At 47.8% G+C, this 14154-nt stretch overlaps 1 protein-coding gene and 1 long non-coding RNA gene across 2 annotated transcripts; one reads left to right on the top strand and one right to left on the bottom strand.

Annotated features, from left to right (window-relative positions):
• Positions 1 to 6262: 6262 nt before the first annotated feature.
• On the bottom strand, positions 6263 to 9856 carry LOC124850002. The gene is made up of 3 exons (XR_007030730.1): positions 9612 to 9856; positions 7956 to 7995; positions 6263 to 7011 (listed from the first exon to the last, which is right to left on the bottom strand). It is a non-coding gene; the product is annotated as an uncharacterized LOC124850002 (long non-coding RNA).
• An 838-nt stretch (positions 9857 to 10694) lies between these two features.
• On the top strand, positions 10695 to 13328 carry klf2b (Kruppel-like factor 2b). The gene is made up of 3 exons (XM_035633119.2): positions 10695 to 11092; positions 11283 to 12282; positions 12414 to 13328. Exons 1-3 carry the CDS (start codon positions 11021 to 11023, stop codon positions 12587 to 12589), a joined length of 1248 nt encoding a protein of 415 aa, XP_035489012.2. The 5' UTR covers positions 10695 to 11020; the 3' UTR covers positions 12590 to 13328.
• Positions 13329 to 14154: the final 826 nt, after the last annotated feature.

Raw genomic sequence — 14154 nt, 5'->3', positions numbered from 1 at the left:
ACAAAAGAATGTCTGAACTGCATAATATGCCAGCCAGGTAGATTAGCCAAGGCTTATTCTCCTTCACCGTGTCTGTGCCTCAGGTTAAACAGAGCAGCTGCATTTGAGAATGTCACCCGGAGCTGCAGGCTTTTCCCTTCCAGACGAGAACACATGCATTGATGGATCAAGTGTGTTTATCCCCTCAAACCCGCCACAGGTTGAAGTGCACGACCTGTGCTGCTGAGGAGAAGTGCCCGGGCACGCCGGCGGTTCTGAGGGCTCGGATTGGAACGAAAAACACGGAGGGCATCAATTGAGCCCAGAGTCATCACCTGAGCAGTTAGAGTCAAAGGACAACACGGGGCAGCAGGCCTTGTGACGAGCCGGCGCGAGAACAGGTTCTGACAGTTGAGCCGAGCGGCAAACAAGATGGGCCTGATAAGTGCTCGCCGAGAGCTCAGGTGAGTTTTTTAAGTGGTCAGTCAAGGTTGAGAGGGTCGAGACCCCAAACCCCTCCAGGGGTCATGGACTCAGAGAGGCAGACACTTTGACTTTTGACCCCTGAAGAAGCCGCAGAGACGTGGTCACCGGCTCAGATGTGACAGAGTGAGAGTGGCTGCTCTGTGTGGGCTTTTCCCTGCTCCGTCACAGCACATGCCGTTGCTAAGCACTCAGTTTGTGTGTGTGTGTGTTTTCGTGTGTGTGTGTGTGCGTGCAGTGCTATAAGTACTATTCACTGTGACAGCGCTACATGATTACATATTTTGTGACCAGTCAGTTGATGAATAAGAGACTCACTCATAAAACGCCGCGGTGCAATTACGTCAACAGTCCCTCATTGTTTCAACCAACGTCGGCCATCGTCACACAGACCTCACCCCGCCTTCGACCTGTTGAGAAAATATGCATCGCAGCCTGATTTAGACACGCGGGGTTAATTTTATGCTTCTGCGATCACCGTCGGCCGTAACGTCGGGTGGTGTCATAGATGTGCTCTAAGTTTGGCCTCCCCCCCCTCCCCGCAGCATTTCATCTGTGATAGGAGGCAGTCCCCGTCTGTTCCCCCTTCCCCTCCGCTAAAAGCCCAGAAATTACAGCCTGATCTATGGTGGGCCCCATTCAGGAAGTGAGTGGGGAGGCACAGATGATACAAGAGATACAGGTTATTAAAGAGCAGCGGGAAAAGGACGGGGGGGGGGGGGTTGAAGTTAACCTGTTGGGTGAGGCCCCTGAGCCGTTGCAGTGGGTTAATTATACCTTAGTTGAAGTGTTAAATGGAAAAGTCAACCTGCACTTTGGTGCCATTCATTGAAGCCAGGTGTAGTAAATAAATCAATTAGGTTTGTGGCTTCAGAAGTCATTTGACTGACTTCAAGTCCTTGGGGGAGTTTTCAAGGCTTCCTTGAACTTTATGCTTTCAAAAAAAACAAAAAAAAACCCTGTGTGGTTATTTTCAGTTCTGCTACAGCGGTAAAACACGACCATATTTAAAACAGATGGAAATCCTCCAACTGTAAACGACTTTGTGCAGATTTAAAAAAAATCAGGTTCCATCAGCGGATCGCGCACGGGCCACAAAAGAAAAAGTGCCGCGAGCTGGAGAGGAAACCGACATGTGGCTCATCAAACCACTCTCTCCGTTGAGGTAGCACACTTCACACATGATGAACTGAGCGTCTTTCTCTTTTTCGCACGGGCGTGGATTCGCTCCGTGCACGGTGGACCCACCTGGTTAGCTGACAAAACCACACGGCCAACGCGGGTTCCTGTCAGCAGCCTCAGAGTGAAAGAGGGACACATCAAAATCTGAGCGCCGCACGTGCTGAATTGTCGGAACACACCGGATCTCGTTTGCTCGTCGACCACAAATTGTTGGGCGCTCTGTCTTTTTGCAACCGAACCCAAAAATCTAAATTACTCAGTCGTGGATACGCCCTCGACACCTGTACACTCCCTTCAAACTGTCCTAACTGCCCAAAGTACAATGCGGACAGATTCAGCACGTGTTGCACACTTCTCAAGTGGATCCAGTTTAGATGTTACGCTGTTCAGAGCCCCCGGGAAAAGGGATGCCGAGCGAACGTTACTAGATCCCATCCGTCGGCATCTTTGTCACCCCTCACCCGCTGGAAAAACAGGGGTGTTTTACAGCAAGTTAGACTCGGAGTTAATGTCCCTGCGCTCCTTTGAGATAGCATCTGTAATGTGCAGGGGAACTTGTCTGACCCCCCTAATTGCCACAGCTCGAGGAGCTATCGACTGACTGAATGCTGGACGGCTCGCAGGTACATTCTTTTTGAGGCCTCCTGGCCTTTCCGAGAGGAGAACAGGCTTCACCTGTGCGGAGTTGGGTTTCTGGAATTATAGCACACGCAAAAATTGGCGCTCACACATTTGAGTTTTTAAATTGTGGGTACACGTTTGAAAAAAAACCTGACTGGCTGTGGAACACAGGAGACCAGATTTGATCAAACGTTGATTCTTAGGTCCCAAAAGACAACTTTAATTATGGCAATAGCTCCTTCCAGTGGGATATTGTCCTCCACCAAGCTTTTTTTTTTCCAGGACTTTCTGACTGGCTGGAGGTCAATAGAGCCCCTGTAATCAATATTTGAATCACCATAAATAATCTACAGAAAATAATCTACAGAAAATGTAGGTCTCCGATGCTTTTAAGGAGATTTGTGGCCAATTCCAGCTCCTTGTTCGGCTGTCTTAGCCTTCATCGATACTGTCACTCTCACCGCCGTCCTAGTGTCATTTTCAGTTTCAAAAGGCAGCGAGTTATCGGTTAAAAAAGCCCTAGAAATCACCTACACACTACCTGCTCTGCACCAAACAGTACTAGCACATGTAAATCCAAGCGAATGATAATGTTCCTCCGTAACAACTGAATGGGTAAATGAGCAACAGCTTCACAATGTCGACTCATGACGCTGTGACGATATGTCAGCGTTGCGTTCATAACTTTTTTTTCCACCGTCCCCCAAGTGACCCAAAGAAAAAGCAGTTATTACAGGTTGAACTCTAAATAAAGGTTTAGTTGGAGTAATTGGAGTCTTGCAGGGTCTTTTCCAGCTGAACGCTCACTGAACGTCCTCCCGCACGCCATGTTTGTAACGCAGCCTTTCTGTCACAGGCGGAGATGGCTTCTTTTTTTTCTTTAAAGCTCTTCTCTGAGCCATTTTAGACTTTATACGGCTAAACAGACCGGTTAAACAGAACTTCATGTGTGAAATCAGCGAAGTGCCTCTTTAGAAAATAATAAAGTTCAACGCGGGAGTCTTTGAAATATCCCACAACCCACGTGAGGCCCCTGACCCCTAGACAGAGAAACTCTCCTCGCACACATTCAGTCACAAAGTCCCGCCGTAGCCTCGTCACATCCACCTCGAGGCTTCTAATCACTGATATGGACACATCCCGACCTTTTGACCCTTGTGCACATGTCACGTCACTGCCTCCCACTGGATTTCATACAACGATAATTGTCACTCAGCGTGTACTTCCATGCATTTCACCATCGCTTTCACACTCTCAGTCACTTCCCAAACAAGCCACAATGAGTTCCCGACAGCTCGGGCTGAAATTGCATCAGGGCTTTGGCCTCGTAAGAGACCCGTACGCTTTCAATGTCTGCCATTTAGCAAAACACGACCCCTGTTCACGCTCACCGGATCAATATCCTGCTCTCTGAAAGAGTGTGTTTCTGTGAAAACAGGCGAATGCACTCAAGGAATCGTAACCAGGTGTAGGAGAGGAAATACCTGGAGCATTCCTTGCTGCAGGAATGTTTTTATTAGGCTTTTTACAAATGTCGCCATTTCGAGGTGTGTACACTATAAAGTGCACTGCAGGCTGGATCACTCAATCAACCGGAGCGCGGCTTCAATGGGCAACCTGTGTTGAGGCCGGGGTGATGCTATTTGAACAGCTGGCACAGTTTAGTTCGGCATGTTCAAATGTGCACCGGTGTGAGGCTGTCGTAGCACACTGAGGGAAAAAAACACAGGCCTCCCCCCGGCTTTCAGCAGGATAGACTCGACTTCATACAGTGTCATCGCAGTCAAAGTGTTTACCGAACAGTGGAGTTCACATGCCGACTGTCGACTGGGTCCGACAATGCAAAACAGAACAGAAAAAAGGCAAAATAATGTTTGGATAGACACACGTACTTTTCAACGAAAATAATTTTCACCACAAATTTTGTTGCTTTTACATAACTCACATACAGCCCATATGGAAACAAACAAGGTTATACAATGTGTTCATTTTGAGAATTTCAATTCTGTTATCTGCAGTTTCTAGCTAAGCTAATTGGTGAGCTATACTTTCATGTAGCGTATAAACGAGTGCTTTCAAACTTCCTAACACAACTGACGGCGAAAACAAGACATGACATGAACTTCCAATTGTGAAATGAACTTGTATTTCACGATGAACGTTGAGCCCGACCCGCTCTTTGAATCGCCGAGTGTCCCAAGGCCGGCCCGAATGTGTTCCAGTGCTCTCAGTGGCCCACTTCGAGCCCCCGCGAGCCTGCCCATTCTCATTTATCAAATAGAGAGAACCTTTCTCTGCACTTTGGCGAGAGAAAAAACAACATTTTCACAGTCAGTGAAGCCATGTGTGTGTGGTGTGACGAGTGGGACCCGTGTGATTCCTGGTGTTAACAGCTAATAAATTGGGGCCCATCCCCCCGGTGCTCTACTGGCTCAATTATATCCACATGTAGCCATTATTCGTGCAATGTTAGCCAGAGTGAGCTGCATATTTCTAAAAGGTGGGTTTCCATGACACTTGCTGAAAGCTACGTTGGTTTGTCGAGACATGTGTTTGGGTTCTGTGGAAGTCAGACGCTCGCTGTTTTAATGCAGAGGTGCTGTGGAACGCAGCACGGAACCAGCATGTAGCCTTTGTTTTCTAGAGCCTCACCGCAGTAATGTGTGTACAGGCGATAAAACAGGTTTATCCCCCGGATAAAGTCGCAAACGTAAAAACTTCTCACAGGAACAGAGTTTAAGTCGACATGGTCTTGACAACGCAACTGACAGAGTGTATCTGCCTTGGCCTAGTGCAGTCTAATTCAACAGTCGAGCAGTACATCTTACCTCCATGAAGTTTTTCATTCCATTCTGTAGTTATTTATTTGTGCTGTTGAGCTGTGCTGTATTATGCAGATGTTTCTAACATTTGAATCCATCCTTAAATATATAAATTTGTTGTATCAAATATTAGATGCACCTTTCAGTGTTTAATCCGAGGAACCCTATACTGATCATCATTATTATGATAAAAGTGGATACAGTGAATCCTTTTAGAAATATTATAATGACATTGCTCTGTTAAAGTCATTACATCGTCGACATCAATTACAAAACGAAACCTAAGATATCACAGTTCTGTTGGTCTCGGGTATCAACCGGTTTGCTTGACATCCTAACAATGTAAACAACCCGGCAGTGTCATGCAACACATTATTCAAATGAGTGCACTGCAATTAACTATTGTATATACATTAGGTTACTGGGAGCTCTGTTTGGTGACAGTTATCTGCAACAGTGAAACTCAACATCTCCTTAGATATGTAAATGCACTGAAGATACTTTGTTGAATGCTTCTCGGCAGGTATGAATGTCTGTTCCCCGCGCTGCTTGTTTGAAGGTTTTTGAAATCGGAGTAGGTCCGGAGCCAGCTCTTTGAATGTCACACCGTTGGCGCGTGCCAACCTTTTCTGCCGAACATTTCTCTGCCCCCCTCCCCCCGCCCTCTTTTTCCAAAAGGGGGATGGAGAGCCTCAATGGTATCATTCTTTGATTCTGTTTGAATCTGGCCGCGTGCGAGCAGGAAAAGGAGCCAAACGTGCTTCCTGAGTGGTCCAGGGGGGAAACGCTGTAATAAGCAAGGGGTGGGCGGTTAAAAATAACTGAGCTATATAAGCCCAGAGCAGGATCCCACTCACTCTCAAACTCTCACCGACTCTTGCTCAGGCAGGACGTCCCATGAAAGGCCCGGCGCCACCTCTCACACTTACACACAGTTTTTCCATGGAAGTTTGTGGAGTGTGCCACATGAGGCAGAGCCGATGTGCACTAATCCTCACGGCAGTGACGGAGTACTTACAGGCCTGACACAGACATGATGCATGCCTCTTCGCATGTCACTGACAGCTCAATAACAACACACGTCACAAGACGGGGTCTCATCATGGAAAATATGAGACGTATATATGTCTATACAACAAGCCATGAAACCCAGGCGCTGTGTCCATCTGTGGGAGAAAAGTGTGAAAGTATGAGGTGGAAACACAACCATGATATTTATTTATGTGTAGGAGTCATACTTTTGTACGCTCCCTTGGAATTGTCATTTTTCCCTTTTTTTGGGGTGTTTTTCGAAGAAGCGCATGTGTGTCTTGGTTGACCCCTCTTGTTTCTGTTTAAGTGCCGTGGGAGTGAAAAGCTCTGTTCGTAAATAGGCTGTATTGTAAGAGTGAATAAAAAAAATATTTATTTTACTGAACTGGAGCGGAATGGTTGAAATTCCCAACATAACTGTTTACGAGTGCATTAAGAATCAAATCAAACAGAATCAAATTTGGCCTCACTGTTATCGGATCAAGTGTAACTCGACAAACTGGTTGAGGAGTCGGAGGCTTCGGCGGGCGGCAGCATCAACAGCACACGCTTTTCAGTTGTGAAATCAAATGTTGACCAATGGCAAAAGTATTGTGTAAATCATAATTCAGGGGAAGAGGCTTTCCGAGGCTTCTGTGGAACCGTCGCTCATCCACATTCGACACTCCTTCGAGACAGTGATGTCCGCGGTTCCTCTTGTGCAGGGGATGTCGAGTGTGCAGCTCACACGGGGGCTGCAGGTCGGGAGACAGTGATTTGACTGCAGGGACACAGGGTCAAGGGTCCGCGGAGGACGGTCCGGTCCATCCCCGAGCGGCTCTGAGGTCGTTTGTCCCGTTCTTTCACCTTTGATCTCTGTGTGGAAGGGCTGAGCAACAGGAGGAGGATTTCCCTACAGGGGACAGTTAACAGCCACTTCTTTATGGACTTCTTACAGGCCTCTTCGACTGAAACTTCCACAAAGAAACGTTTTTGCAGTCAAAGTGTCCCACCCATCGTACGTATGTGAGGCCCAGTTTGCCCAAATGAAATTCTCTCGTCGGGTACGTACACTTCTCCGCAGGAAGTGACGGATCAGAATGAAATACAAACCCGTCTCTTAAACGTCATGCGAATTAGGGAGTTCTCCCTCCAAGGAAACACCAGACAGACCTGCCAGCCACAGCTTTCCTTTTTTTCTCTCTCAGTGAGCAGTTTCACACAATTTCAGGTTACTCAACTGCAAATGTTTCAGTCCGTGGTTCTGGCTGACATTTGAATCCACCAGGTGCAGAATTGTCCAGTAAAGTCTTCATACAGTTCTGCTGCACATCTCGTGTTACTCAGCGCCCTGGTTGCATCATGACATTTAACGGAGAGTGTGGGATAGAATAGATAAACCATCTGTGAGAAACTTGCTTTGCGGTGCTCAGGTTGGCTCGGGACCAGTGACTTTCGGTTTGTAACATTATAAGCGATACTCTAATTGATAAAATACATTCTGATGAGGTTGATTCATTTGTGAAATTGCCAAATTTGGGCCACAGAATAACATGAACTTTCTTGTCCTTCTAAACTTTCCTCTCTCATTTTTACAAACCTCAAAAGACTGACCTATTATCTTCATCCCTTCATTGGTGGATGGAGTCCGTTTTCACAGATCACAAAAAGAACATATACTGACTAACATCTGGCTCTTGTCTTCAGTGTGAAAGGGTACAATCGGTGTCTCAGGTGTTGATCGGGATATCCACATGATTTTCATCCCTTTTTTCCGCACTGTGACTCCCCACGTCTAATTTCTCAGTGTCTTTCGGAGTGTTTTGCAGAAATTAGTGTTCAGGAACACACACTTACCGTCTCTCACGGAGGCTTCCACACTGACCGGCGCACCGACCTGCAGATGAGATGTGACAGATGCGTTTGAGCGGCCTGCACAACAACTGGCGAGGTTTTCATCGTGTTTAAAACAAACCCGCATATACGAGCAAACTTAAAGGGCTATGAGTAGAAAAGGTTGATAACTTATGCCTGACTCCTCTGATCCAGATGTGAAAGTATCCGTTTGATATTTTTGGAAATAGGCTCTAACTTTACACTCACCGATCGGCTGCAACTTAAAACTCAAATAAAGATTTGTCAGTTTGTAAAAAAGAAAAGAGTTGAACACGAAGTTCAAATCCCTGAGGTTATGAACTGTTCAGTGACAAAGACCAAATATTCTGTGGATACAGCAAAGTGCATCAAGAGATACGACATAAGAGGTCAGCAGTGGATTAAGTTCCTTAAATAACAAGCGTTACAAGGCACTGAAGGTACCAGAGTAAAAAAAAAGGGGGGAAGTGAGAGACGGAGAGCTCTCACTCTCTCTGGTAGCAGAGCCGAGGAGGCCGGCCGCCCGGAGCAAGGGGTCAGAGTCAGCGGTCAGGGGTTCAGGCATCGGGCCGGCTGCTCCGTTGCCACTAAAAACACACTTCCCCTCCGGCCTTTACTGGACTCCTGCCGCGTGACGCACTTTCCACTGACACACGGCGCAGACCAGGGATCAGGATGTGGAAACCTCGCAGCTGCACCGGCGGGGTTTTCTGGTGACCGTAGACTTGACAGCTCGATGAGAGGTGCTGCGCGGTTCACGACAAGCTGAGCTCGGTTGCTCTGTGTTTGCCCAGACGATCACATTCAGTTCTCTTGACTGTTCTTTTTTTTCGTTTCTTTTTTTACTGTACCTGTGGCAGAATGGGTGTGTGTCGGTTCAGATCTAATGCTTATGCAAGCAGGTGTGTACAGAACATAGTGTTTTGATTTATGGTAATTAGGACACATTCACTCGCATGCTGTTCTTTGTGCAGTTGTTCTGAGGTACTTGTTCTTTTAACTCTTCCATTTTACACTACTTCATACTTTGACTGCACTGCATCTCAGAGGGAATCATACAATATGCTCTGACATGATTTATTATTGGATTTCAGGCTTAAAATCCAAAATATAACATGTTAAGAAAAGAAAGAAACACTAATTTACCCACTACATTTACATGATTGATACTGTATGAAGTAGTCACTTTAACTGTGTGATCTAACATGTACAGTATTCAATATTGCAAATATTTGCTCCACTACAAGACAAATTGCAGTTGGATGATCCAGTAGTGTATTAAAATAGGCCTATATGAAAACAGGTGGTTTTAGAATTGACATCAATGACACTGTTACATTTTCTTAAGCAAAGAACCTGAACATGTCGTCCACATCCGCTGATGGATCAAGAAACATGATGTTTGAGGTTTTTAATTTCACTCGGCTCTCATGGCCTCGTGGATCCCAGAGGATCCCTGCTGAGAACCCCATCATGACCACGTCAGAAACCAGAGCTGCCCCCTCCAGTCGAAACATCGACGAGGAGGAGGAGGAGGAGGAGGAGGAGGCAGGAGTTGTGTTGTAAATGTGACTCCCCGGTCGACATGAGCGCAGCTCCCCCCTGGTCCGCCATTTGCACCTGAATGGGACGTTTTACCTGAAATCATGTTTACATCACGACCGGTGAGAGCGTTCGCCACAAGCCGTTGAAACCGCTTCAGACGACCCTGGCGCCTGTTTGGACAAGCCCGCTGGGGAAGAACAAAAAACAATCTGCCATTAATGATAATGAGCCGAGAGCGAGACGCGTCAAACAGGTGGAGACAGCAAATGACGCGCGCGCAGGCGAACACACACACACACACACACACACACATACAAACACACACACACACACATACATATACACACACACACACACACACACACACACATACAAACACACACACACACACACACACACATACACACACAGCAGGAAATATCACAGTGGCGCGCCTGTTTTGCATAATTATGAGAAAAAAACACTTAATATAGACATGTTTCGCAGAGAGCAGTTTGAAGGTTTGACTGGAGTACAGAATAGATGTTGGATGTTTGTTTGTTTTTTGACCTTATAAACAAACAAACAAACAACAACTCATGACCTAGAACATCAAGCCCTTAAGTTGGAGACGAGACAAATGAAGACTTTAGAATAAATCTCGTCAGATCCAATATGTAAGATGTGTGTGCCACATAAGTGATCTCTTTCAAGTACCTGCGCTTTAGTCGTTCTGATGTCTGTGCGTTTTAACACACTGCTCTGAATCTCATTATGAATATATATATATATATATATATATATATTTCTTTTCTTCTTTTTTATTGCTGCTCATCAAAAGAGACATATCTTTTTTCTGCGGGGCGTGAAGATTAACTGTCGTGCTGACAGCCATTATATTAAGTTATTAGTGCGGCTCGTCCTCCGGCAGATTCTGTCTTTCAATTAGGCATGTTTCTTTTTTCTTTTTTCTTTTTCTCCCTGCGCGTATTACGTAAGTACCCACGGTTGCTATATCGCCCCGTGTGTGTGTTTGTAAATCTGCCTGCAACTTTTTTCCAAACTGCTCAGGTTGGGTCGGTGCGTCAGTGAGCCGGCTGCGGGGGGAGGGGGGGGGGGGGGGGGGGGGGGGGGGGGGGGGGGGGGGGGGGGGTAGGAGGAGGGGCCCCGCACTTTATAGGCTCCTCTGCTGCCGCCGCCGCCTGTCACTCGGCGCAACTGACTGAGCCGGAGCTCGCCTGCAGGGACGCCGCTTTATAAAGAGCTAAATTTACCAAAGTGCACGTTGCTTCCTGAGCTCTCACAATTGGCCGAGCGCGTTCGGGCCGCAGCGTTATAAGGGTCGGAGGACCTCCTACCACTTTTAAAACCTTCCATGTCTTTCGGAGCGCAGCAGCAGAGGAAGCGCAGACGGTGAAACGGGCGCACACGCACACGCACAGGCGCACAAGAGTCCGGCCGCCGCTTCAACACTGCCACTTTTTTGACCCGAGATCATCCACGCGTGATCCCCTCGCCACACGATGGCCTTGACTGGAGTGATGCTGCCGTCGTTCTCGACCTTCTCCAACCAGAGAGAGAAGCCCTGGGAAAACGTGAGTTGACCGGCGTTTGCATTCGAATCTGCGGACGTGCGAGTGGAGTGAGAGTTGAGCTCCACCTGTTGCGACGGGGAGGACAGTGCGCAAAGTTGTGCTTTTAGGGGGGAAACAATGTGAGCTGTTTGACATGAAACCGTGCCGATTGTCTGTCTCGTCTAATGACGTGTGTCTTGGTTTATTTCAGAGGTGGAAAGGAGAGATGGACAAACTGGTCTCCAGCAGCTGCTCGATGCTTGAAATGGTGCACAGCCTGGACAGTCACATGAAGAAGGACGACGAGGATCTGAGCAATTACCTGGATCTGGATTTTATTCTCGCCAACACCACCGGCGCAGACGGCGTGCACGCGGAATACGCGTGCGGCGCTGAGCCCAACATGTACTCAACAGGCGGCGGGAGCTCGGTGCCATCCTACCCGGGAGGAGACGACCACCGCTCCCCGCCGCCCCCGTACGGCGCCAGCCTCATGACCGAGCTGCTCCGCTCCGAGGGAACCAGCGGCGGCGGCGGCGGCAACAACAACAACAACAACAACAACAACAACAACAACTATGGCATTACGCGCAACCCGGGCGCTCAGGGGAGATTTTACGCGAGCGCCGCGCCTTTCCCCCGCACCACCATCAAAGTGGAGCCGTCCATGGACAGTTACGGCCCCGTCGTGGGCATGGTGCCGCAGAGCTGCAGCAAAATCAAGCAGGAGGGGAACGTGTCGTGCATGATGTCCTTCGAGCAGCCCCGCGTGGCCATCTCCCCGCGGGCGGCCAGCAGCATGACGCCGCCCCTCAGCCCCGACGACCAGGGAGCGTCGGAGTGCCAGGCGCAGCTGTGCCAGCCCATGAACTTCCAGCAGAAGTACCACACGCCGGCGGCTTTCTCGCACCACCACCACCACCACCACCATCACCACCACCCGCAGGCGCCCCACGCGCCGATGCCCTACCACGCACCGCCGCACACCGCCTTCGGCATGTACGACGAGGGCCTGAGCCTGCAGCCGGGCGCGCAGAGGGTGATGCTCACGCCGCCCTCGTCTCCCCTCGACCTGCTGGAGTCCAAGCCCAAGAGGGGCCGGCGCACGTGGCCGCGGAAGCGCACGGCCACGCACACTTGCACCTTCGCCGGCTGCGGCAAAACGTACACCAAGAGCTCCCACCTGAAGGCGCATCTGCGAACTCACACCGGTAAGTCCGAGCTCACGTCCAGGCACAACACTCGTTGTTTTGTTTTTTCTCCCCCCCCCCCCATGTGTGAGAGAGCCACGTTTCTCCTCGTGGCACATTCCAATAAGTTGTTCTCCCTCCCGTCCACGCAGGTGAGAAGCCGTACCACTGCAGCTGGGAAGGCTGTGGATGGAAATTCGCCCGCTCCGACGAGCTGACCCGTCATTTCCGAAAGCACACGGGACACAGGCCCTTCCAGTGCCACCTGTGCGAGCGCGCCTTCTCCAGGTCCGACCACCTGGCCCTGCACATGAAGAGACACATGTGAGGAGGGGGGGGGGCTCCCCTCAGAAGGACTTGGGGTTCATGGGGGGGGGGGGTTGTATTATTTTATTGTGATTCAACTGATGTTATTCTTTTATTTAAAAAAAAAAAAGTCCTACACACGACCAAAGCCTTGTTTTTATATAATATTGAATTTCTGAAGAAAAGAAAAAAAAAGTTTTAGTGTTGTTATTTTTTTTTTCTTCTTTTTTTTCTCCTCATGATGTAGCTGGTACTACTTTGGTTCTTTGAAAGCTTTAGAAAAGCTTTGCTTGCTTTCGAGCAGGCAGACCAAGAAGGGGCTGGCCCTGTACATACTACTCTTTCCTCGACAGAACTGGAATGCGGTGTTTGACACAAGTGCCTTTCTTCGACTGTGCTACTGTAAAACTCTTAGGTGACAGAAAGACATGGCCACAAAATAGTGCATGTCCCCGTCGACCGGAGTGAATATGCACACACAGTTGCCTAAACGTGTGCAAAGACAATGTTTTATTCAAACTGCCTCACCTGTCTGAACGGCCCTGATTACTGTTTTTATTTTATTTTATTTTTTGCTTCTTCCTGTCTGGAGTTGTTGTCGTCTCCTCTGGTGTGAAACTCTCGGATCCAGCCCCCTCTGTACACTATCAGGGCTTGATGTCCTGTGCATTATTTTTTACTTAAATTTATATGAGTATGTAAATGGATTTTATACTGTCAAATGTGTATTTATTGTAAATATTAAAATCAATGAAATTGAACGTTTGACTCCGGAGCTCCTTGCCTTTCCTCTTCCTTGATACAACTCGTTCGCATGTTCAGTTTTTAATGAACCGCATGATTCATACTGCGCTTACAACCTTATTCTAACAGACCTGCAAACCATCGGGATCAGTTGCACTAAATATGCTACACATGCAGCCGTCGTGTATACCCACTTTAACTTTTTATAATATGGCCACTTGATTTCCACTGTGATATTATGCAGCTGCAGGACAGCGAAGGGCAGCTACTTGTGGGCTTAGCCTATAAATACAAACACTCCATCTCCATAATTACAGAGTGAGCCGGGAGCCGTCTGGACAGAGAGGGGAACAGCAAACCCTCATCAGGGAGCCCTTAGACTCCCTTTCTGATGGGTAGGAATTATAGTAGGACATCAAAGGGCCTTAATACTACAATTACACAGAGTCACTGCAGCACTACGGTTTCAAAGCATCTCGAGTCTGCGCATACTCCGTCTGCACGGTGTCAGTATTCGTTTCAGCCGCATCAAAGGCAGAATCGAGTGGATGTATCAAAACCAGACAGCAAGTCGATAAATATTTAACTTTCTTTTTCCTCTTATACGAGGCAACGACAAAATAATTCTCCTTTTGGCATCATGACAAATAAAAAATGTAGACATAACTTGCTCCACAGGTCTATAGCATTTTATCCATAAATGTGACTTGTTGATCAACACTCTGCTGTAATCCATAATATTAAAAAAAAAGAGGAAGCGCACACTGTCAAAAATATCCATAGTGGTATATGCAAATGTATCACTCTCATTTCACTTTTCTTGTTCCAATATCAAAGCAGAAC

The sequence above is a fragment of the Scophthalmus maximus genome, chromosome 5 (assembly GCF_022379125.1).
Source record: "Scophthalmus maximus strain ysfricsl-2021 chromosome 5, ASM2237912v1, whole genome shotgun sequence".
In the NCBI taxonomy this organism is placed as follows: Eukaryota; Metazoa; Chordata; class Actinopteri; order Pleuronectiformes; family Scophthalmidae; genus Scophthalmus; species Scophthalmus maximus.
Note: the sequence above shows the minus strand (reverse complement) of the source record. Positions and strands in the feature narration are given on the sequence as shown.

Coding starts and splice junctions, on each gene's coding strand:
- klf2b (XM_035633119.2), top strand. CDS start 11,021: ATGGCCTTGACTGGAGTGATGCTGCCGTCGTTCTCGACCTTCTCCAAC. Junction 11,093..11,282: donor GAGAGAAGCCCTGGGAAAAC/GTGAGTTGACCG, acceptor GGTTTATTTCAG/AGGTGGAAAGGAGAGATGGA. Junction 12,283..12,413: donor GCATCTGCGAACTCACACCG/GTAAGTCCGAGC, acceptor CCGTCCACGCAG/GTGAGAAGCCGTACCACTGC.